Genomic DNA, 24824 nt, shown 5'->3' on the forward strand with positions numbered 1-24824 from the left:
TGCCACGGACTTTTAATTTATTTTATTTTTTATTACACCTATGAATACAATGCATATCAAATTGCGCAAGTATAGGGTTTTGCTGAAATAATGGGCTGCAACAATCAGAAAATAATTGAAATCCACTTCACCTGCAATGTGACCTCGTTTTCTTTAGGGAATGCAGTGTGATAACAAATTTATAGGCATCGATACATCATTGATGAAAATAACACTGTAACTAAAAACTTAATTGTAGTCCTAAAAATATAACCATTGAACAAACTCGGGTACGGCAAGTAGACAAACTATGGCGGTGTGTCGAGGCTTATGCAATGTGGAAGTGTGCAGAAGGGAACTTTTTGGACCAACAAATTATCAGCCAAACAAAGTTGAATAGTGATGTTGCAGTGCACCTTTTCCTAAAAGTATGAAGATCATCTAACTTTCCACGTTAATGATCCTTTATAAAAATGGGACTCTGCTTCAGACGGTGTCTAACTCTTGCGGATGTCGATGCTTTCTCTGCATATTGTCACTGTCGCCTACTATGCATCGGCGATAATGGCCATCCCGTGGCTCTGCACTTCTGCCAGCGGCCGGGTATGTTCTCCCATCGAGTGGCGGCTAGGACTACTTTTGAGCGGTGGAAAAGGACTAAATAGAAATACAATGCAAGCCCGGTACTGACTGCGGTAGCAACGAAACTAAGTAATGAATCAAGACCATGGCTGGATAAGGAGAAGTCACACTGCTAAGTTCTTGAGCATGCAAAATGAAAATGACCTGAAGATAAAAAATTGGCTAGGAAAAAACAAATAATAACATTTTTAAGCTAGTGACCTAAGTAAACAAATACATCACTACCTTTTATTGAACTTCCACAAATACATACACGAGCGAATAGATTTAGTTGGACACAACACTTCCCTGAGAACATAGTGATGCACTGCTACAAAATTATGCAAAGCAAACTGCATAATACCGAAAAAGGCTTTAGCCCCGTTTTAAATATAAAGCACCAACCAACATCCGAGCCGATTTTTTGAAATACCGAAAAATTATGCAAAGCAAACTGCATAATATCGAAAAAGGTTTAAGAATTACACCCGGCCTCTGCAAAAATGCACACAGCCAACAAAGTCCTCACGACAAGCCAATATAAAAGAAGAAGGCGAAATACAAAGATGAAATCTGTATGACGCCTCAAGCATAGGTGGCCCAATCCTAAGATCATGCTGCCACCCATGTTGGGTAAAAGTATCCCTCGCCACAGCCTCCAATCGTGTACACACCTCCGTAAACAGGTCTCGATTCTCCACTCGTTGTAGAGAGGACCATAAATGAAGCGTCCCGGTACATCTATAGATAACCTGCATAAGAGAAGTACTTTTATCGTTAAAAAACTTATCATTTCTGCATAGCCAAAGCGACCAAATCACGGCAAGCGCTCCCAACCCTGAGAAGAATTCTAAACCTGTGATCAATCCCATGTAATCAGTTGCCAAATATATTAGCAACACTACACGGAGGATACAGGCCAGAAGCTATCAGCTGGATGACTGACCATATAGAACGAGCCAATTTACAATGGAAGAACAAATGTTTTATTGTCTCATCATGCGGACAAAATACAAATTGCGTACTTCCATGTCAATTCCTCTTAATAAGGTTATCTTTAGTAAGAATGACTCCGCGACGAAGATACCATGCAAAGATTTTTATTCTTAAGAGGTATCTTCATCTTCCAGATCTTCGTATTATTATCAACTGGCACGTTTGACTGGATCAGAGCTCTATACATAGAATCCACTGAGAATTGTCCATTCCCATGTAGGTTCCAATGGAAGACATCGGATCCTTGTGACAATTATACCGTGGTTAACCGTTGGAGCAGTATGTTCCACGATTGGAGTCTAGGTCCTATTAAATCCCTCCTGAACGTCACATTTGGTGGAAATGATTCCAAAACCTTGGCAAAAGTATCACCCTTATGATGCACAATATTGTATAGAGCTGGATATTGTTCCCGGAGAGTAGCATTACCTAACCCACTAGTGCAGAACCGGGCAATAGCACTGGTTCGTAAGGCCCTTTAGTGCCGGTTCCATAACCGGCACTAAAGTGTGGGCACTAAAGCCCCCCCCCTTAGTACCGGTTCAGCGCGAACCGGTGCTAAAGGGCAACCACGTGGCACGAGCCAGCTCGGGGGGCCTGGAGCCCTTTAGTACCGGTTGGTAAGACCAACCGGTACTATAAGGTTTGAGGGGTTTTTAGTTTTATGATTTATTTTTCATTTAATTTTGTGTTTCCATTTTAATTCTTTTTCGTTTGCTGGTATTTTACGATACTACACATTGTACACATAGAGAGAGAGAGAGAGAGAGAGAATTTCTAGTAGAACCAATCATCGAGTTCAACATGATTGTCATGATATAAGCGTTCATATATAACACCACAAAAGCAAATCACTTAAGTTCAGAACGAAGAACACGGACATGAAAGGACAAGTACTAATTAAGAGCAGCATGAAGAACTAGCTAAATCACTCCTGCTAGCTACTCTCTCTGGTAAAATAGCATAGAACATGTATAGCTCTCCTGATTGATCATACTGGAGCATGCCGATGAACCTGTCTCCTAATCGTGGGCTGCGCTTCTCATTGCTGCCCCCTAGTACTTCTCTGCGATCATTAACAATTTTCCTCCAATCTTTCACTATTAAGCATTCATCGCTTCTAGAAATTTTGAATGCATTCATGTGCAATGCAGGATCTCTTAGCCGTAAGCTAACAATTGACATCTGACCTTTAGTCTCGATCCCCTGAGGCACAACTGTCATCGGGAGTCCCTGTTGAAGAACATCGTATAGTACTTAATTAAAATACTTAGCAATGAAAGTTTAGCAAAAAAAATATGTATGCAAAATATGCACTGAGGACAAATAGTAAATATCTTACCATCATTCCTAAATAGATGTGACCGTAGTTCAATACCATCACTATTGGTCGCACGTTTTGAGTACTAACATTTCTAAGTGCAGGAAGAAAATTTGTCTTGACAGTATGAAGATCCTCAAGCCATGAAACATAATGACTTATTTCCTCGCAGTTTAGTTCAACTTCGGGACAGTAGTAGGTCCTGTCTACCAAGCGCCGGTCAGGTTTGGTTGAATGGAGATAAGCTGTCAATAGAAATTAGTTGTCAGTTATTTTTGAATAAGCAATATCAAAGACAAAAATATAGATGAGAAGAACTCACATAATGGTAGAATTGGAGGCGTCTGCACATCGACCCATATGTCTCTATTACCTTCAATATCATCTTCCGGACGAATATCAAAGGTGATAACCATACCAGGCTCAAATGCATAAGCCTTGCATAGTGCTTGCCAAGTTTTGCATTCAAAATATGTGTACGTGTGTGTATTATATACTTTGACGTTGAAAGTATAACCATCATGCTTAGTTTTCAGGTAAGCTCTCTTTACCTCCATAGTTTCCATATCTTTGAAACCTATCTTATCCAAGAAAAAAATTCTTGCATGGCACGGGATGCGCTAGTAGAATAGTGAAAATTAAAAATTATAAGTCAGGCAAATGAAGCATATATAACTTATGCTTAATTACGAAAACAGACTTTGTCGTTGTGACTTACTGTATCGAATTCGAAAGTCTCATCCAGCTTGATGCTGAATCGCCTACCATCAACAAGGAAATTTCTATCGCACTGGCCGCGCTGGTCTTCTTCTTCTTCTTCTTCTTCTTCTTCTTCTTCTTCTTCTTCTTCTTCTTCTTCTTCTTCTTCTTCTTCTTGCAGCCACCGCCCACAGCCTCTACCTGCAGCCACCGCCACCGACCCACACCGCCCGCAGCCCACGTCGCCCGCCGCCGCCAACCGCCAGATCTACGACCGCCACAGCCACAGGCACCCCCCCCCCCACTGCGCAGCCAGCCACGCCGCCCAAAGCCCCAAGCGCCACCACCAGAGAGGCCTCTGCTGCGCCACCGCACCCTACAACCGCGCAGAGTCCCGACCCAGCGCCGGCCCGCACCGGTGCCCCTGCGCGAGGAGGCGAGAGGACCCGCCGCCGCCGACTCCAGCTGGGCTTTGCCCAGCCGCGTCCCCTGGTGGCGGCGAGGAGGAGGAGGACCGGGAAGGGAGCTGGGGGCGTTGGCAGCTGGGGATCCTCCCCGTCTCCCACGGGCGCGACGAGGGAGGGAGAGGATTCTGCCTTCCAAACTGCATAATCAAGTATAATATGGCTAAGGTATCAATCTAAATTGCTGCACTGTGACTAATTCTATATTATCAGTTTGTAGTTGGGTGCAAAGGCACACATGTGGCATGTTTCCAACAATATGTATCTACTATAACACAATTATCCATGATGAACTGATCTTTGCTTTATTCAATTGACCCGTAGTCACACCATTTATACACTACATGCTCACGTAGTTTTACTTTTCACTTACTGCTTTTGCTATGCTTGGTTATTCTAAACAACCCTATAGCAAATACCAATTTGAACAACTAAAGAAGGAATTACGCCTAAAGGTTACTCCAGAGATTAAATTTTATGTTTCACATGTATAGAAAAGAAGTAGATAGACCTAAAGGTTATCCAGAGATTAAGTTACTTGCCCATGTCTTACAAAAGGCATTGAGCTGTTCCTAATATCCACAAGGGAAAAAATGCAACTTGACGATGATTCTCATGAAAAATACAATAATGTCTTGGACTATAAGGCCTTCTTTTATTAACCTGAATTCAATACTTTATGATGTAAATGTAGCTACCTATGAACCGAGGCAGCTATGTGCAGTAAGACAGAGCAAAGATAAAGAGAAAACACAAATATAATTTGTCGACACTCTTGTATTATGTTACATAGAGGAAGTATTAGACCACCTATAAATTACTAAAGTAACTTCCGAATCTGCGTAAATTAATCCTGGCACTATAGAATATCGAAACAAAATATGTGGTAGTAAAGTGCTGACGAATTAACAGATTAAATATGGTGAAGAGCTGATGAGAATACAGAGCTATAGCCTTCAATTACGGTCGGGTTGAGCTGCATGAGCTGTGCGGTCAATTGACTACACAACTTTTTGGCAAAAGGATCATACAATAAGTATATATCATGCAGAAAAAAAATCATAAATAGATACATATGACTACACAAGTTTGAATTGACTACACATGAATGAATTCCTGGCACCGCCACTGCATGATAAAATGACTTGCTTATCTGGTTCTTGGAAGTTAAGTCAGTAAGCAGAATATCAAAGCTATCAGAGGGAAGCACCTACCGCTAGAATGTCATTATGATGCATGACATCCAAGTTATTATCAGCACACACATGTTATCAGCAACAGGAACAACATGCCATGACTTAGCTAGCATAACTTCTTGCAAAACTGTAGTGGTGTATTGTGCCAACCACATGATTCACTATTAAGTAATTGTAGAGGTGTGTGACAGTATTATTGCTATACCTTACAGATTCATTAACTTGAAGATGTTTTAGGCCGCTGCTTAACATGCCGAGTGATGAGTTCTCGGAGCGTCATGAGGCAGTTCCTCCCAGCGCCACTGCAACCCATGGACCAGAACCTGACAGTAGGTGATCCGTACATGAAACCCAAAGGTTGTGGGTTCATCCCTAAAGATGCGCGATTCGCCCAATCCAACGGGGGCCCGACCTAATCCAATGTTGGCGCTAAAGGCACTGCCTAAGAGCTCCCAGACTGCACCCGCCATTCTCCGCTAACGTCGAGAAGCGGGCACCTACGATGATGGTCGGGATACGGATGGTGTCGATGTTGCAGGCAACGTACTCGGCGGTGGTCATGGAAGTGAAGCCCCGCAGTCACTGCGGCTTCCAAGGCCAGGCCTAGATTTCCATCGCCGTTGCTCCCACCGCCAGGCACCCGACCCTCCCAGGTTGTTAGTTGGAGCATCAAAAAGATAAGGAGAAAACTTTCCCAAAAATTGAATCATGATCAAGAACTATGAATAATAACGAAATTCAGTTGTAATCTTCAAAAATGACACCACTCAAGCAATTGTCTATGCTCAATCTGCATGAGTATTTCAACAACAAAACACGAGTACTTCGGTTGTAATCAATCTACAAGAACTCTTACGCATCGGTGTACTCCGATTCCCCTGCACGCTGATACGTCTCCAAGGTATCTATAATTTTTTATTGTTCCATGCTATTATATTACCCTTTTTGGATGTTTATGGGCTTTATTTTACACATTTATATCATTTTTGGGACTAACCTACTAACCGGAGGCCCAACCCATATTGCTGTTTTTTTTTGCCTATTTCAGTATTTCAAAGAAAAGGAATATCAAACGGAGTCCAAACGGAATGAAACCTTCGGGAGCGTGATTTTTGGAACGAACGTGATCCAGAGAGTTTGGAGTGCAAGTCAAGAAGCTTCCGAGGACCCCACGAGATACGCCCCCACACCTGTCGGGCACGCCCCCTATCTCGTGGGTCCCTTGGGCGGCCACCGACGTACTTCTTCCTCCTATATATACCTACGTACCCCGAAAACATTCAGGAGCACCACGAAATACAATTTCCACCGCCGTAACCTTCTGTAGCCGCGAGATCTCATCTTGGAGCCTTCGTCGGCACTCTGCCGGAGGGGGAATGGACCACGGAGGGCTTCTACATCAACATCCTTGCCGCTACAATGAGTTGTGAGTAGTTTACCACAGACCTACGGGTCCATAGTTATTAGCAATATGACTTCTTCTCTCTTTTTGGATCTCAATACAATGTTCTCCCCTTCTCTTGTGGAGATCTATTCAATGTAATCTCTTTTTGCGGTGTGTTTGTCGAGATCCGATGAATTGTGGGTTTATGATCAAGTTTGTCTATGAATAATATTTGAATCTTCTCTGAATTCTTTTATGTATGATTGAGTTATCTTTGCAAGTCTCTTCGAATTATCAGTTTGGTTTGGCCTACTAGATTGATCTTTCTTGCCATGGGAGAAGTGTTTAGCTTTGGGTTCAATCTTGCGGTGTTCTTATCCAATGACAGAAAGGGTTGAAAGACACGTACTGTATTGTTGCCATCGAGGATAACAAGATGGGGTTTATATCATATTGCATGAGTGTATCCCTCCACATCATGTCATCTTGCTTAATGTGTTACTCTGTTCTTATGAACTTAATACTCTAGATGCAGGCAGGAGTCGGTCGATGTGTGGAGTAATAGTAGTAGATGAAGCAGGAGTCGGTCTACTTGTTATGGACATGATGCCTATATACATGATCATGCCTGGATAATCTCATAACTATGCGCTTTTCTATCAATTGCTCGACAGTAATTTGTTCACCCACCGTAATACTTATGCTATCTCGAGAGAAGCTTCTAGTGAAACCTATGGCCCCCGGGTCTATCTCTTATCATATTTGCTTTCATTCTACTTTTATTTGCATATTTCCTTTTTGCATCTATATTATAAAATACCAAAAATATATTTATCTTATCATACTATCTCTATCAGATCTCACTTTCGCAAGTGGCCTTGAAGGGATTGACAACCCCTTTATTGCGTTGGTTGCGAGTTCTCAGTTTGTTTGTGTAGGTGCGTGGGACTTTTGAGGAGCCTCCTACTGGATTGATACCTTGGTTCTCAAAACTGATGAAAATACTTACGCTACACTTGCTGCATTACTCTCTCCTCTTCGAGGAAAACCAACGCAAGCTCAAGACGTAGCACACACGTGCTTGGTTATCATCATCGTCGTCGTTCGTGAGGTCACTGGCATATTTAGCAATTTATGTCATATTCATACACCATTATACGACATACTAGTTGCGCGTTTATACACCATTATACACAATTTATTGTGTTGGTCTACACACGCTACGTACTTAGTAGTAGCACGTTTTATAGAAAGCGCTACTAGTAAATACTAGCAGCGCGCCTTTGTGCCCGCGCTACTACTATTATTACGTATTCTATTTATTTCTCTGTTTATATCGTATTTATACGCCATTATACAAGTTTTCATATAGTAGCAATTTAGAGATTGTTTTTACATCATAATGAGTTATTACATCACTGGGTGAAAGAACCATGGATTAGTTTCTTTCACCCAATGGTATAATAAATCATCATCGTCATTATCATATCATTAGAAACTTATCATCATAATGCATCATTTTCATATAACAACTCCTCATGATCATCATTTTCATCAATGGGACATCATATAGCAAGTTGGTCACTAGTCATAATCACAACTCCTCCTCATCATCATAATCAACTCTAACACATTGTAGCACATCCAGAAATAAGAGAGGAGTGGATGCAGGAGGCTCCTCAGCGATTAGAGCTTCTCGGCCGTCCGATCGTTTTCTTGATGTCGTTTGGGCCGTCCGATCTCGCCGCTGGATCGTCTGGGCCGTACGATATTTATCACATCGTCTACAGCCGTCGGATATATTTCCCTATGAGCGGTGACCCGCCCGGACGTACCACCGCGCGTTATTTTGGTGCCCCGCCGGGGGTATTTTGGTCATTTCCCTCCTGCCTATAGAAGAGGCGCCCGCTACCGTGGGAGAGACCTAGCTCGATTCCCCTCCTTTCCCTCTCTCGATCTCTTCTGTAGCCCTCGTTCCCTTCCTCCCCTTCCCTCGCGCCGCCGCTCTCCTCCCTCGTCGCTCTCTCCGGCCTCATCCGCCACCGCTCCTATGAGCCTCCTCCTCCCCACGAGATCCCTTCTGCTCGAGTCGCCGAGGAGCACCTTCCCCTCCCCGTCCCCAAAGGCAGCTCCCGCACTCAACCCTAACCCTAGATCGCGCGCCCGCCCACCCTTGCTGCCTCGAGGCTTGAGCCCGCCCGCGCTGATGGAGCCCAAGCAGCCGGCGGCCAACCTCGCCGCCGCCGCCGCCGAGCCAGAGGAGGACGAGGCGGACAAGGAGATGGAGGACGCGCTGCTGGACCGCGCGCAGGCCCTCATCTCCCGCGCCGTCGAGCAGGAGGCCAACCCCAACCCGCCGTACGGCGACTCCTCGCGCTCCAGCCGCCGCGTCCCTCAACGTCAGGTATACTTTCTTTCCTATTTTGTAAAGCATATCCGTTTCTCCTTTTGCTGTGGTTAGTTCTGTGTACAAATGGACCTAATGCTGATCAAATCTGCTCATCCCATCTGCAGGGCAACATGACCATCGCAGCCAAGGCTGGAGTCACGTTGGAAATCCCAAACGGGGCTGTGCTCGAGAACAAGGTAAGCTTCCTTTCCACGTTTGCTGGCTTCAGAAATGAGGTATAAATATATCTGCTCCTTTAGTAAGTGATACTCTAGATTAGATCTTCCACAATAGTAATTGCTCGAGGGAAAAGAACGGCAGCCAGAACCTAGAATGCAAGTGCACTGTGCACGTAGGGATTTATACTGTAAAATTACAGTTATCGTGCATCTTTGCCTTGTCTAAGACTGAACTTAAAGGCTGCTTGTGGTTAGTAATTTTAGTTAGTAGATGCCCCAGGCCAAATGCACGCACACTATGCGCTAAATGTGATCGCATAAGCTCGTGCTTGGAAATTGAATCATTCTTCGCTCGTTATATCGTCTCTTGAGTTGTGTGTTGTCGAAACTTGTCCAGGTCTCTGCTGAACAGCTTGGAAAGACTATTCCAAATAAAATTATTAAAAAAAATACTTACATGGACTTTTTAAGTATATAAGGTTTGCAAATATAGGCCTCCTTTGATCATAGGATAGGGATGGAAACAGGAACTTCATAGGAAGTGATATGACTTGCATCTCAATTCTTATAAAGAAGTATATGTTATTTGATGCATAGGATAGGAATTTTTTCATTGAGTATAGACCAACATTCAACGTTTTTCTTTCCTTTCCTTTGGCAGCATTTAGATTCGTTATCTCCAATTGACTGTGAAAATTGGTTCTGCAGATGAAAGTTGGCTGGGTAGTCTGACTGTTTTGTTTGTATATAGAAAAACATGCAGTTTTTTAATAACACAACTATGACTATGGCCATGTGGCTCATGTCGCTGGGTATATCTGAGAGGAAATGAACATCTTTCCGTCTGGCCATTCCAGCAAAGACACACTCGCTCGAATCCATTTAATCTGTTGTTACTTATCTGCAGAGGCTCACAGTTAAACAAGAAGGCCAGGCTCCAGCCAGTGATGTTGAGGCTGCCTATACAACACAGACCCATGCCACTTACAATCACGGTAACTATATTACGGGTTTTTTGTCATTACCAGACTTGCCTACTGTCATTACCAGACTCAGCCAGTGATGTTGAGGCTGCCAAGCAAGCACAAAGATGTCAAAAGCAGTTAAAATAATTCTAAACAATCTGGAAACATATAGCTTTGAATAGACATATATTATTTTGCTGAAGAGTTCAGTCCATGCATGTTTTTGCCATCTAATTTTATCTTCTGCTCTTAAATCAGATAGAGGCTTTAAGAATATCCGGTTTAAATAATGACAGTCTTAATTTGGATAAATAAAATAACAAGAGCTTCAGACTAATGTGGAAAAATGGTCAAAATATAAAAGTTTGGTTCCTCTCAGTTTAGTTAGTGGCCTATATGAATTCCATTTGGCCCACAATATTTTTGTACAGTTATTGATTTGCTAGGGTATATTCTAAACTTAATTTTGTTAGCTTCTATCTGGTGTTCTTTCTTATAATATATTTTTATATGTCGCAAGCTTACTCTGTTGATGAGAGTTTCTCCATGTTTATGAAGAAAAGATTTGGGTTCAGAGAACCTTCGGTTAAAAGAATTAGTTTTCTAATTTTTGCTGGTCAATCACAAAGCATTAATTTTTGTTTGTTTTACAATTTTTTCAGGAGCAATGGGAAATGATGAGTTCCTGCTTCTTTTTATGCCGGTTCAGGAGTGTAGGAAGTGGTTCCTCGCCGGTTGGACGTCGTTCAACCGCAGCTCTCGCACCCACTGAGTACTGCCTCGGCTACAACCTCCCTCGGTGAGTTGCATCTTCCTCCTGCTCCTCTGCTTCGGCTACTGTATGGGTCATAGTCAGGGCTATGATGATCGGTTATGGCTGATTTTTTTAGGAGCAATGGGAAATGATGAGCTCCTGCTTCTTTTTATGACGGTTCAGGAGTGTAGGAAGTGGTTCCTTGCCGGTTGGACGTCGTTCAACCGCAGCTCTGGCACCCACTGAGTACTGCCTCGGCTACAACCTCCCTCTGTGAGTTGCATCTTCCTCCTGCTCCTCTGCTTCGGCTACTGTATGGGACATAGTGAGGGCTATGATGATCGATTATGGCTGATATAAGCATGCTCTCAAGCAATCGAGGCACTTGTGGGTATTAAGTTGGATACCCCCTCGTTTCTTTGCCGTTTTGATCATGTTCTTATTTTAGCGGCTCTGTCCTTGGATGGTCATTTCTGATGAGTGATAACCAGGGCAGTTTCACCCTTGTAAGAACATCCAGAAACATGAGACCGATCGAAAACCTCGGCCCCTAAGCGATTTGGGCTTCCTGGCCGTCCGATCATTTTCCTGATGCTATTCTGGTCGTTGGATCTTGCTCTGGATCGATCCCGGTCGCCGGATCGAAACCCGGTGCTGTATCGATGGGTTAGCTCGTTTGGCTCGCAGCGTCGCTCACTCGGTCTATTCGACCCGTGATCGCTGGCGTGTGGGGCCCTTTGTGTGCCGTCAGCGACCGTGTGTGCGGGCATGGCCTGTGCGTCCAGTCACGTGCCCCACCGGTCGGAGGCCATTCTTGCTAGGGCAATGATGATTAACCATGGCTGAAATAAATGTGCCTTTGAGCAATCAAGACACCTGTGGGTATCAAGTTGGATCCTCCCTCTTGTCTCTAGAATCCTTTTTGATCTTGTGATACTTATTGTTCTGTCCTTGGATGGTCATTCTTGTTGAGTGATAACCAGGGCAGCTCCACTCTATAAACAGATTGATCTGGTGATAAGAGATGACGGGGGTAGGTCATATGATCGAGAAAAGGCGAATCTGAGCCCACCATGCATTGAACCCCGAATCCTTTTTATTTGTAGTTAAAGGTGTTGCTTATTTATGCTCCGGTGTTTATAGCCGTCTTATGTAAAGATTTCTTCTCTCTCACACCTTTATTGCATATAAGTTGTTCTTGATCTTTTATTGTGTGTTATTGGTCCTTGAAGTTGCACTTTGACTCGCTCCCAGCAAGTTATCAGTTGAATGGCTTGTTTTAATTCTCTGCAACAACATAGGTGCAGAGGAGGTTTCCATTCTTTTGTTTGATATATAGGTGCTAAAAGGCGAGTAGTGAGTCAGTGGCAGGGTGGTTAGGGTGGGTCTATCTAGGTATATAAGTATGTTGTCAGTCTGCTTCTTTTTGTATTATCCTGATCCCGTGTTTAAATGAATCAACTCAAATTTGTATTTATGCTCTATGTGTGATTGGTCATGAGCCCAGCCCATAATGTATACTTGAACAATTAGGCATTCTTGATGACACCCTATTTTTTACTTTGGTATGTATTTTCTTTGTTCTTAGAACTATTGTTTTGCCTATGCCTGGTTGCTATTCAAAGTTGTTAGAACTTTTTTTGATCCTTGCTGCTGATATTGTGGTATCTCTAGCCTGATTTTAGTGCGCTAGCGACAATTAGCACTGCTAAACTTGAAACCAAAATGCAGCTATGAGTTACCCCATAAGTTGTGTAGAAAACGAGATTCATCTTCAAATCAAGTCATGTTTATTCTTATTGTTTCAAGGAACATCCTGCTATTGTTTTTACCTCCTGAATTGTCAAGTATTAAAATGTAAAAATATAAAAATTCACTGAATTAAGAACTTCCATATCGTTTTCTATTTTACCAGTTTGGAATCCATTGATCACCGATTGTGTGTATGTTCTGATCCAAGAAGCAAATTTTACTGTTCAATCCTTTTGTTGAGGCTTGCAGAAATACAGGTTAATCTATCTTTTGTTCACATGCCTTGCTACCTAATTTTACATGAGCTTGCTTCACGGATGTACATATTTTTCTTTATCCTGTAATGTTGACAGGCTCATTTTTCTGGTAGTGAAGAAATGAGAGGAAGTGGAAGGATATAAGGTAGCTTCTGCAGAATCCAAGTAAGACTTTGTTCCTTACCCATGCTTGAACAAAGGGCAGCACACAACATGTATGTTAGTGTTTCAGTTTCAAATGAGGGAATTTCATATCATTAATAGTGGTAACTAATGATTTAAAGTAACTTTTAGTTCTGGTAAAATTATTTTTCTTTTTTGAATTTCCACAAAATGGAATAGTAATGATTTTAAGCTAAATAATGAGTAATGGTGACTATTTAATTTACTGTCATACGGTTAATTCCTTTGAAATTCTTGGTCACCTGCTTAGATAGTGACAAATAGTGTATTCTTTATTAATTTTTTTGTGCCGCGATCTTCATTTATATGCAGAACCAAACATGTAGGTAGCCTAAAAGTACATTTAAAACGCAAATCGCCCTAAGATATCCCAGTGTGTGGTTTAACCTGAACATATCTTAACTTGCAAATAAGCATGATTTTCTTACAACTTGCTTCTATGATGTCTCCCTTATTTGCATTCTTAATTAGTATACTTGGAGTCCACATCCAAGATCAAAGCATCTAGCTCTGTTCACTCGGGTTCTCAAGAGTATCTCACAAATGAGTCATCATAGGTGAGAGATGTCTCATCCAGCCGGACGATATTATTGACCATTTAATAGCAGCTGACCAACAGTTTTGGTAATTAGAGAAGAAGACAATTCCACAGAAGCAAAGCCAGTGCATTGGTAGGGAGCTAAATTAGCAGGCATGCTACCTATACTAAATACATGTTGTGCTTCATCTCCCTTGTGTCCTTCTATGTATTGAACTCATTGGCATATGATGTAACCTGTTAATATTCTTAATGAAATCACCCATAATGGGCATTTTTCTTAAATAAAAGATTACAGTATACCATGACTAAGGCTTCATAAAGGATTGTGTCTCCCTTGGTGTTATTTGCAACAGCTGAGTAGCTCCGGAGAGTGTCAACGTATGTGCCCAAACTCAGTAGAACAAGCACTAACGATAGCAGAACTTGAAAAATCGAGGAGATGGCTCATGGCTGCTCTCACCATATAGTTCAAAGGTTCACTATCTAATGATGCTATTTATATTTAGGGTACTTATTGTATAACTGGTTATAACAGATATGTTGTTTTATGATGACATATATTTAGGAAAGAACATATTCAAATAGAGAAATTTTGTTGTGTTAGATTTTTATTATTACCAAGTATACGAGTTTGCTCTATCTGGTTGTCTCAAAGTATAACAGTTCTATTAGAATATGATAATCAATTGCATGTTTGTGAAGAACAGAGCCCTGTAAGTGTGGCAGTATGGCCTCTTTCTAGAGACATACTTGACTGCTTATTAAGTTGTGGGTTGTTTTTTGACAGATATATTTTCTCACTTTCTTACAACAACTTAGTCTCCAGTTATTGTACAAGTCTGGTGCGCAAGTGTTGTTTCGTTCCATCTTCAGTTTGATTATTGTTTTTTTTGGCGAGAAAATTTCTGATCTATTCATCAACTGTCAAGGCAGTACAATTCCTATTTTTATTTTTTAAACAGGGTTCCTAGATCAAATTGTCTGGGCTGGGACAAGAAAAGGAACATGCTCTTGACTGAGCGCGGGCCGCGGAGATGGTGAGGATGCCGAGCTGTCTGCGGCATGGTCGTTGCTCCTCCGGACTTGGTAGGAGGAGTGAGGAGGTCGATCCATCCTCGGCTTCGTCGTCGTCGTGCATCCGTCAAGAGATGCTCGCGCGCCGGGAGACGAATCCACATCTGCTCCTGCTCGACTGCTTCCAAATCGAGTGACGCATGCTTCTGCTTGCTATGGAGGCCGCTGCTCTGATCCGCTCCAACTGCCAGCGATGTTCCTCCTCAAGGTCAAGGTTGGTACCCATATTTGCTTCAGTTTGCTCTTCCCCCTCTCACTTACCTTCCCTCTCATGCATGCGCTTGGTTTCTTCCTCACGCAGGCAGGCTGGGTGGGCTCCTCGTCGGCGTCGGCTTTCCCTGCCTGCCACTGCTTTCTGATGGAGCGGACCTTTGGATGCTCCTGTGCCTCTGGTGGTGGGCTAGGTAACTCTCTTTCTTTAATGTGCTCGTGGTCATCTTTATGCACTTCAAGCAGGGGGGCAAGCAGCTAGACTGAATACGAATCTCCTTGCAGTGTTTTACTAAAAGAAAAATCATAACAACATTACAAATAGTAAGTTGTTTCTCACTGACAAAACATCAGTTTAATTTGATGGTTCGACACCGATTTGCACTACTTGAGAAATTATTAGGATTTACAAACTAAACTGGACATTATAAACAGCAAGCAAAAAAACATGTCATAGAACCACCCCTTGTTGTTCCATGTAGAAAACTGAAACTATAACCATGTACTCCCTCTGTACAGAAATATAAGAGTGTTTAGATCACTACTTGCCCAAGCAACACCAACATAGATATGGGGGAGGAAGAGGAGACCTGGATGGCACGTTCCGTCTCCCATAAGTGACTGCGATGGGAGGATCATGTCTCCGACATCCTCCTGCAAGCCTGCAACTGCTGCCTGCCCTAGCAACGTAATAAGGCGAGCCTCCCGCCCCACAACTTATGGGAGCAAGAACTAGAGATAAAATATGATAACAAATGTTTACCAATATAATTATGATGTTGCCTGGGCAGTGAAGGTACTGGTGCCCGTGCGACGCATCATTGTTGTAATGGAAAATAGCATAATTTAGACGCCTAATTTGTAGTTGTGCAAGTTGTATCCTTTTTGAGGTGGAGCAACTTTGTGGTCTGCTAATTTAGAGAGACTGGTTGGCCTTCAATTATTTGTGTCGTTGCTTGATCCTACTAGCTCAGTGTGCATTGGTTGTTTAATTGTTTCCTGTTTATACCCCCTACACGCACTAACCTTTTTATCTAGCACTAATGGTATTTATTTTATCACAGGCTGGAACTGCTCTGTTGGATCCTTACCTTTCTTTTGCAGTGACAATGAATGGTTTGGCTGGTCCACAACACAGTCTCAGGTAATCTTGATTTTACATGGTGAATGTTCTCTGTTGCATCATGATCAACCTGTGCTTGCCAAATGGATCTCCTTAAACAAATTCTTCCTAATAAATTGCAAAAGTCCTAATGGAGAAAAATTATGTTCGTGCCCTTCTAAAATGATGTATGTACTTATTGGCTTTGCGAGTTCCTCGCAGATTGTGCTTTTCATTCTTATGTAGCAATGCATCACTTCTCTAGGTGAAAAAATGATAGAAACAAATGCTCGGTTTAAATTGTTAGATCCTTGATTCATTGCTAAGGTGTGCAATTTATTTTGGATAGGGATGGATGGTCAAGTTGTATATGGCTTCCACCATGTACGAGATGAAAAGCCATATCTTGCTCAAGGACCAGTTGCAAATAAGGTGCCGAAAGAAATTCTTTAATGGTGTAATATGTAGCGGCTTAATGCTTTAATGTATGTCATTGTTAAGTGATATCTTTATGGAAGCCCATAGTAATTTACTGAAATGTTTTGGTGAGGAGCTTAGCATTCAGAATGTGCTGGTTAGCAACATCTTCATTAGTTAAGTTATCTTCTATCAGTAGGATATAAGTATGGCAGACTCATAGATCACGTGATGTTGCACACATATGAAAGAACTCATGCACCCAAGTTGTCCCATATTATTATTATGTGGATCCAGCTGTATACTTGATAGATAAGCTGGATGTGCAAGTTTTCTAGAATATGTAACTTCTGAATAACAAGAAACTGGTTTCAAACGCTCCTTTTCATTTGCTGTATCATAGTTATCGGGTACCTAAGAATTCTATGTCGTGGAAGGTAATGTCAAAATACGTTTTTTTTGTGATGAGCGCAATTAAGAGTGTCAACACAATATTAAAACTAGATTAAACATTAGCTCTGACCAGATGGCAATATATTTTGTCATATTACAGGGCAGTTAAAGAGTGGATGCCCAACTGCTCTGATGTAGGCCGCTCCGAATCAATTATCCGATATATGGCGTCTCTTGAAGGTAACTAAGAAACCGGCGACCCAGTTTTTGTTGTGCCTGCATTATTTGCTATGCCACAATACTTTCCATTACCCAGTTCTACTTTGGTATTTCCTTCTGCATCGGCTTATTAGATTTCAACCTTACATGTTCATCTTGGAAAAGATCTTACATCATAATTTGGTGTCTCCGTTCAGTGCTAATCAATAAAAAAAATTGTTGTTTCTTGTAATGATGAACATTTTATAGTTGTAGCATAATTAGATGATGATATTGTTAAAGGTTAACTGATTTATGAACATACTTCCATTATTATTCTGCATATCGCCATTTCTTTTACTGTATACACGCTTTCAAAAGTTGGCTAGGTAATTGGTTCACACGTAGTGTGCAGTGACATACCTCATGCAAATATAATCCACGATATTGTCTATTTCTATTGTGTGCTCACATGACCACCGGAATATTTCACTAATTTATATGCTTAGGCAGGTTCACTGGATGATATGCATCATGGACCGTAGGTACTATTTGGTTTAGTTTAATACATTCTGCTGATATTAAGGTATAATAACTGAAAACTTCCAGAGGTTAATGGGAAGGCAGAACTGATAAGCATAAGCATAAGCAGCTAGAAATGTTTTGTCTGCTTGTGAACAGATAAAGCCAAAAAAGAATGTGCGTTATGAGTATAAAAATAGCACGCCATATGAGTATAAGTAAGAATACTAATGAGCTTTCGCTCATGCTTATGAACTGATCCATCTACTTATATAGAATGATGAGATGTGATCATGCACGTGCACTATCCAATTTCTTACTACTAATTAGATAAGTTCAGCTATAACGGAGTTGGTATCGTGCCCTTTTACATTGTGTATATTGTTTGGTGTTCAAGATAAAATCATGCTGTTTTTTTTCTCATTTGAATGTTAATGACATGATGCGTGTTTCTGTGCTCGCTGGTCCTCTTTTGTCCTGACCATTATGAATTTATAGCATTTCATATATACATAATTAATTTTTCCCATTTAGATATCATATGATTTTCCTTCTACCAATACTACTATTTATGGTCTCATGCCTCTCTGTCAGGATTCTCAGTGGTCTCATGCCTCTCTGTCAGGATTCTCCCAATTTGAAAGAGGTACACAAATGTTACTTTCTTTGTCAGGGTTTGTCTACATTTATCTTTAAGGCTACAACCTGGAGTCTCATGGGGGTGTGAAGATGATACCTAAGTAATCTAGGGCATTGCTTTGTTAGGGGTTCACTTATGTACAAGAATGGCATGTTCTTTCTTGTGTAATATATCGTGGTTTTTTTCTGCTCAACACCATCTAGACTATGTATCATTGTAACCTGCTTTATGGTTTGGACCTAAGCGCTGAAGCATGGTGCTGGACAGGGAACGAGTCCCTAAGACCGCTCTTTGGAATTCCAATATAGATGAAGATAGAAGTGAAATTTGAGGGCCAACAAATATGTTGTATCGTGGATGTCCCCCTTTACATCATTGTTTTATGAAATGCACTAACGCTCCTGGAAGGTTGTTCTGAGTATATTTGTATATTTTTTACAAAAAGTATGATTTGGTGTGAAGTTATCCAATGTCGTGTGATGAACCTTGATGTTTAGTATTGAATCATTAGTAAGTGTTTAGTAACCTGCTTTTTTAGATGTTACCTTTGTAGCGGAGTTGTTTTTGGCATAACTTTAATCTATATTGGGCAGTTGCCTTGCTTATGCATGGATGTGCTGCAAACTTTGTTTTAGATTAGGACATTGCTCTCTCATGTTCGCCCTCTTGGTACTGAACTGGATGGAAGTGGTTACCTTTCATGGTCTCATGAATGTACTGAACAATCTCACGATGATGTTGAACTCGATGATGTCTTCTATTAGAAATGAATGTTTCTTCTTCTTTTTCCTCTTCTTCTTCTTCGTTATTTTATTATCCTATTTCAATATGTACGCTAAACCAGGATTTCTACTAACTTGAGAATTTCTTGCTTCACCATATCGTTAGGACCGGCACCCTCGCGCCAAGGCGCGTTGCCGATCTAGTAATAACACATTGTACCTAGGACCTCTCCTCTCTCATAGGACCCGCTACCCTCTCTTAGGTAAAATAGCATAAAACAAGATAGGCCCTGACTCTCCATTATGGAGAATGGAGATTATCCCGTCTCAAATTCTTGCGCTTCGCACAATGTTGCTTCCAAGTAGCACCCTACGATTGACCATACATTTTTTTTTCCAATCATCGATTGTCATGTCTTCATCGGTTTTAGAAATCCGATATGAACAACAGTGATGCGTAGGATGACCTGACCGTAAGCTCATAACATCAAGGCGACATTTCGAAAACATGAGATGAGGCACACAATCCTTCGGGATTTTTTGTTGAAAAACAAAGTAATAATTTCGTAGTTAGCAATATAGTTTAGTTTTAGAAGAATTTATCCAAGATATGCACGGATGTCGTAATAGTAAATAAATCTTACCATACCATCTCGTTGGATGTTAACACGTGCACTTGTGGCACGTTTTGACAATAATGCGCAGGAGTTTGATAATAGATATTGTAAGTCTCAAAATCATTAATAAACGAGATCCGATGATTTTTCTCCTCATAAGTTAATTCTGCGCCATCGGTGTAGTAGGTTATATCTGCCATCTTCCGCACATTCTTTGAAGAATAAAAATAAGCCATCAATGGAAATAAGCGGTAGCCTATTTTGAAATAAACTATATAAATTACTTAATAACTATGTTTGAGAAACTCACATAGCGGTAGAATTAGAAGCGTATCAACAAGGACCCAAATGTCCATATTGTCTTTGTCAATGTCAGGATCACCAAGATCCATGGTGACAAGCATATCCTCATGAAAATCATACGTCTTGCAAAACGCTTCTCAATTCAGGCAACCAAAAAGAGATACGCTCTTAGAATTGTATACATTTACAGCAACATCATATCCATGATGGGTCCTTAGCTGAACTACTTTGTTTCCATACTTTCATGATCTTCAAAATCTATCCTCTCCAAGGCATAGCGTCTTGCATGACATGTGATAAGCTATAGTCAAGTTGTAAAAGATGAAAATTACATGTTGAAGAAGCAGAAGTCGTGCTTAATTACACCTAATCATACATCGAATACAAAAGAGAGATTAACAAAATGCCACCGGTGCGGAGCCAACGGGATGAAAACCACCCACACGAGCACCATGCAATAACGACCTCGTCTACGACCAACAACTGCCCCACGGATTCCAGGAGAACGGCCCGGAACTCCTGCGAGCCATTAATCCAGGAACCAGTAGTGGGTGAAGACCAGAACCTGAGACGCTAAGAAAAACGATTGGGAGAATCACGCATTTGTAAGGATCAGAAACGTGGAGAGAAACAGCGGGAGACGACCAGAACCAGCTATAAGAGAGGCGTCCACAAAACACGAACACAACGGCACCCCTAGAAAATTCTACATCCGCGCACGTGGCAACCTCTGTAAAAAAAAAACAGGGACGTGCGGCTGCCATCGCAAGCCAGCACACAGAAAATCAAATGACATGCCCCCATGCAGCGCCATATCAGGAAACGTTCAAGAGATCAGGGCTTTAAGAAAAGAGATAAAACTTATCATTGATGGCCACGTCCATGGTATGGGGGCAGTTAGCTACAGGACCACCACATGCAGCTCTCAAATTAGATTCAGATGCATGCCGTACCCCAAACAGACTACAAAAAGAATGCCCCACAATAGCAACTGGAATCGCTATGCACCACCGAATCACATGATTAACAGTTTTGCTAGAACTCATCTAGATGAGATATAGTTTGGTCTCATTCACCTTTTATAGCCATTATATGTGATGCTATAAGATGTGTGTGTGCTGACGTGGGTTGTATCCGTTCTTGTTTTCAAAGTGAATGAGACCAAATTATATCTCATCTAGATGAGTTCTAGGTACTATGATTAACCAATTTTAGGCTGCAAAAGAACTCCAAAATTTCCACAAAAATGGAACGGTTCTAGATCTTGGGATTCTTAGATTATTAGATTGGTGCATGCAACACAACCCCGTGCGTGTATGAGTATGACATGCATTCAGCACAAGTTGGGCCAACCAGTAGCTAGCCTCCTGTGCGGCAGCGCGGGCAGCCACTGCAAGAGATCGTCCTTGCCCAGGCTACTTGTCCAAAGTCTGTTGCGGCCCAAACCGAAGCTGCTGATTAGTTTGAGGTTGAATGAGTGGAAGATGAAAGGGTGCGCGTCGCCAGCGTTGAGGTGGCGGAAGTCGTCGGCCGTCACAGTCGTTGATGCTTTGAGGCAGCCCAGCGTCGGCGGCAGAGGAAACTTGAGGCCTTGTTCGGTTGAGGTGGTTTTTGAAGGGGAATGACAGGGTTTGAGGGGGATTAGATACCCTACAAGCCAAAATCCTCTCCAATCCACTCCAATCCCCTTGGGAGGAGGATTAAACGAACAAGGCCTGAGGGAGAAATCCTCGCCTTGGGTTTGGAACGAGAAATTCACGCATCGCATCATACGTAAAATTGATCCACTCGTTGCATAAGCACAAAAAGTGGACCCACAACTTATGATAAGAGGAAACCACTTGAAAAAAATACGCATCGTATCTCCCTAATCTCCAGAAAATCAGCTAACCAATTTAATTGTCCCCCCTTCACCCCTACAAAATCTCTCCAGAAGTTCCAACCCATCCAACCAAGCGGCCACGAATGGTAGCGACGGACCACTGAGCAGATAAGGGCACCGTCGCCGTGTCTCTTCGGCGGATCGGAGGTGATGATGACGCGAGCACGGCGGTTGAACTTGGTCACTCGATATTTGATTTTGTTTTGTCCTATCACCCAAATACACCAGCAGAATGTCTACTATAGAATATCGTCGTTGACAATAAACACCGTGTAGTGACTTGGGGCTTTTGAGCGTTCTCCGATATGAAAACACTCAAAAGTCGTCAAATCTATGAACTTGATATGGTAAACCGGACATACGAGTTAATACTCCACTATCCATACATCCCAAGAGAGATCCATTGCATGAACCATGTCAAGTGCCCTAACATGCTCCATCCCGGAACAATGCCATTTGCCGGCTCTGGTACAAAGACGAGAGAGATCTTGTAGTAGTTAGCTTCTTGATGTGGACCACCAATGCCGCCAAAATTGTGACGTTAAAGTGAGGGTGAATTGAATAGAAATGCGGTGTCTTGGTGCCGGGGAAAGTGACGACAGAAGTATGGCGAGGGCCTGGCGATGATCCCGGCTCGCTAGTAGCAGCAGTCCTGTGGTCCTGATAGCTGATAGCTTATTCTGGTTTGGATCGCAATTAATAACCGTGGTCCCGTATTTTACATCGATCAGATATTTTACATAAAGCCTTTGTTATTTTGCAGATAAGCCCTCTTCTTCCTCCGTCTATGTCTTTCGGCGATGGATATCATTCCCAACTGCTCGATATCTTCTGCCACTTGCTCAGGTTTTCAACAATAATCATGGTGATCTAGAGAAGGAACTTGATTCAGGTCATGAGATGGAGGTCCTTGGGGCTGGCATTGTAGATTTCAATTATTCCATGCTAATGGTGAAATACACTATTGCAATTTTTTTACTACTTGACGGTCCAAAAACAGTGATTGGTAAACGCAGTGGAATGTACTTCAATTGTCAAATTTTTTCCGGCCGCTGGCCAAGACTAGAAAAATTCGGTTCATATAAATACTTGCTTTGCTTTTTATTTCATATCATACACAAATGGAACACTCCACACTGCATAGTATTAAAACCATATGAATTGAGAATGAAAACAAACATACATGTAAAGTTGTGAACATAAACACACTCAATATGATACACGCTAGCTATTTTGTGACGAAATGTTGAAGCTCTTTATTCGTGTGGGCTTGCCAAGTAGATGTGTTAGGAGTATCACATCTAGAAGTACTCTCTCCTTACCGTATCTGCACAGTGAATGGAAAAAAGAGACATTATAAACATGCTTCCGGAATGCAATATTTATGCTGAAATCTATGGAGAAATATAATGCCAGTCAAATTTGGACGCAGCAGCAAGCCAGCAACCCAGACTAGGCATGCAAGAGGAACTTACAAGAAGGGCTCAGCAGGTCCAGCGCCGCGCGTCTACCCTGTGCTGCGATCCTTGATCGTACAATCTCAGCCTGAAGGGCTATTTCAGCTTCATGAGCGCTGATGTTGTTGCTGGTGGTCGCTGCACACGAGACGTGTAAGTCCACATTGCACGTTGTGCAACGGTAGTACGATGCCCGCCCCACGCCTTTGTCGCAAGCGACACAGCAGCCATCGGCGACGACCAGTGTGAGGTCGTGCGCCGGGTACGTGTGCCGCGCACTGCGCACAACCTGGGGCAGCCGCCTACAGGTCGGGTGCATGTCAAACCCGCATGGTGGGCAACGGTAGAGGAAGGATCCTGGAGCGCAATGCCCCAGGCAGACGTCACACAAGAGGGCCGCGTCTTGGCGGGTCTGGATGAGCACGAGTGGGTGCGCTTCATGCTGAGGGGAGGAGAACGTCTGCGAGTAGCCTACACAAGAGTCGTGGATGGCAAAGTCACAGCCTGCGCTGCAGCCATATCCTGCGCCGGACAAGTCTTCACAGCACATGTCGCAGCGGAACGGCCCAGTGTAGTGCCGCTTCACGAGCTCGTGCCCTGGATACGGATGGGAGAAGTGGCTAATAACGGTGTCCTGCTGCTGCCGCTGGGCCATTTCTCGGTTGTCTGGCTCGTGTGCTCTGTGTGTTTATGTGTTTGCTTTGGATGGCATTGGAACTGCATATGCATGGATACTTATAGTTCTCCAGGATGCAAAATGCAAAATATAGTGAAGCTGAGGTCCTTTGTCAAGTAGTACAACAATTGTTTTTGAGTTAAATAAAATGTGTACTTTGTCTACTCAATTATAGGTTGTGCTAGCCAGACATAACATTCTTGCCCGAAGTAGTTGCCGAGCATCCTTGAATCTGTCCACTATTAGTTCATGTTTTTATGAAATTGCAAGTCATGTAGATCAAAACCTAATCGTGCATAGAGCGTCCTTCTTAATAAATCAATAACCGTTCATGATTTTATGAAATTGCAAGTCAATTGGATGAAAGCCTAATCGTGCATAGAGAGTGGCTGTTAACAAATCAACACCGTTCATGTTTTTCATGAAATTGCAAGCAACTAGATGAATGCCTAGTCATGCATAGAGTGTCGTTCTTAATAAATCAATAACTAACCCCACATCAGCAGTTGGTGGTAACAGGAAAGAGAGGCTAGCAGACACCGACTGACACGATATAAAATTAATGTAGGCATGTAACTGTATACTGTATATGGCACAATCATTTTTGTACCAAATATATTTACATTCTATGTGTTAGCAAAGACTCAATCCACCTCCTATCTGCCCTTGGATCCTTTCTAATACCGCAAGATTCAGCCGGGTCCAGCCTCCGAATGAAAAGGTAACATTGTCTGCAAGATCTTGAGTTAAAATAAGATCCAGCCATTAAACACACCCATATGCCTCTTACACAAGACACTCACCCCACTAGTAGAAAATCGGCCTTTCGTTCTAGCCTGATCGAAGCATTAGTCCAGGCCGCGTTATGAACCAGTACTAATGTGAGCATTAGTCCCGGTTTGAGCAGCTAGGATGCCGGATGGGGCTCGGC

The 24824-nt window shown here is 42.3% G+C and overlaps 2 protein-coding genes and 2 long non-coding RNA genes across 5 annotated transcripts; 3 read left to right on the top strand and 1 right to left on the bottom strand.

Annotated features, from left to right (window-relative positions):
- Positions 1-8941: 8941 nt before the first annotated feature.
- On the top strand, positions 8942-10965 carry LOC123158807 (uncharacterized). Its single transcript, XM_044576647.1, has 4 exons — positions 8942-9064; positions 9175-9246; positions 10136-10223; positions 10856-10965. The coding sequence occupies exons 1-4, from the start codon at positions 8942-8944 to the stop codon at positions 10963-10965; spliced, it is 393 nt and encodes a 130-aa protein (XP_044432582.1).
- Positions 10966-14359: 3394 nt separating this feature from the next.
- LOC123159064 (uncharacterized) lies at positions 14360-16072 on the top strand. Its single transcript, XR_006479465.1, has 3 exons — positions 14360-14968; positions 15056-15158; positions 16029-16072. It is a non-coding gene; the product is annotated as an uncharacterized lncRNA (long non-coding RNA).
- A 2-nt stretch (positions 16073-16074) lies between these two features.
- LOC123159063 (uncharacterized) lies at positions 16075-18638 on the top strand. Of its 2 annotated transcripts, none has more exons than XR_006479463.1 (5): positions 16075-16108; positions 16416-16498; positions 17037-17116; positions 18191-18242; positions 18504-18638. It is a non-coding gene; the product is annotated as an uncharacterized lncRNA (long non-coding RNA). The 2 variants fall into 2 exon arrangements; XR_006479464.1 differs by lacking the exon at positions 18504-18638 and adding an exon at positions 18362-18437.
- A 4423-nt stretch (positions 18639-23061) lies between these two features.
- Positions 23062-23872, bottom strand: LOC123161222 (uncharacterized). Its single transcript, XM_044579069.1, has 2 exons — positions 23236-23872; positions 23062-23087 (listed from the first exon to the last, which is right to left on the bottom strand). Exons 1-2 carry the CDS (start codon positions 23870-23872, stop codon positions 23062-23064), a joined length of 663 nt encoding a protein of 220 aa, XP_044435004.1.
- Positions 23873-24824: the final 952 nt, after the last annotated feature.

Source organism: Triticum aestivum, chromosome 7B (genome assembly GCF_018294505.1).
Source record: "Triticum aestivum cultivar Chinese Spring chromosome 7B, IWGSC CS RefSeq v2.1, whole genome shotgun sequence".
Classification (NCBI taxonomy): domain Eukaryota; kingdom Viridiplantae; phylum Streptophyta; class Magnoliopsida; order Poales; family Poaceae; genus Triticum; species Triticum aestivum.

What these genes read in the sequence shown, in the direction of transcription:
- LOC123158807 (XM_044576647.1), top strand. Translation starts at nt 8,942, where the DNA reads ATGGAGGACGCGCTGCTGGACCGCGCGCAGGCCCTCATCTCCCGCGCC. An exon ending in GGGCTGTGCTCGAGAACAAG is followed by an intron (nt 9,247 to 10,135) that starts GTAAGCTTCCTT and finishes ACTTATCTGCAG; the next exon opens with AGGCTCACAGTTAAACAAGA. An exon ending in CCATGCCACTTACAATCACG is followed by an intron (nt 10,224 to 10,855) that starts GTAACTATATTA and finishes CAATTTTTTCAG; the next exon opens with GAGCAATGGGAAATGATGAG.
- LOC123161222 (XM_044579069.1), bottom strand. Translation starts at nt 23,872, where the DNA reads ATGGCCCAGCGGCAGCAGCAGGACACCGTTATTAGCCACTTCTCCCAT. An exon ending in GGACCTGCTGAGCCCTTCTT is followed by an intron (nt 23,088 to 23,235) that starts GTAAGTTCCTCT and finishes TTCACTGTGCAG; the next exon opens with ATACGGTAAGGAGAGAGTAC.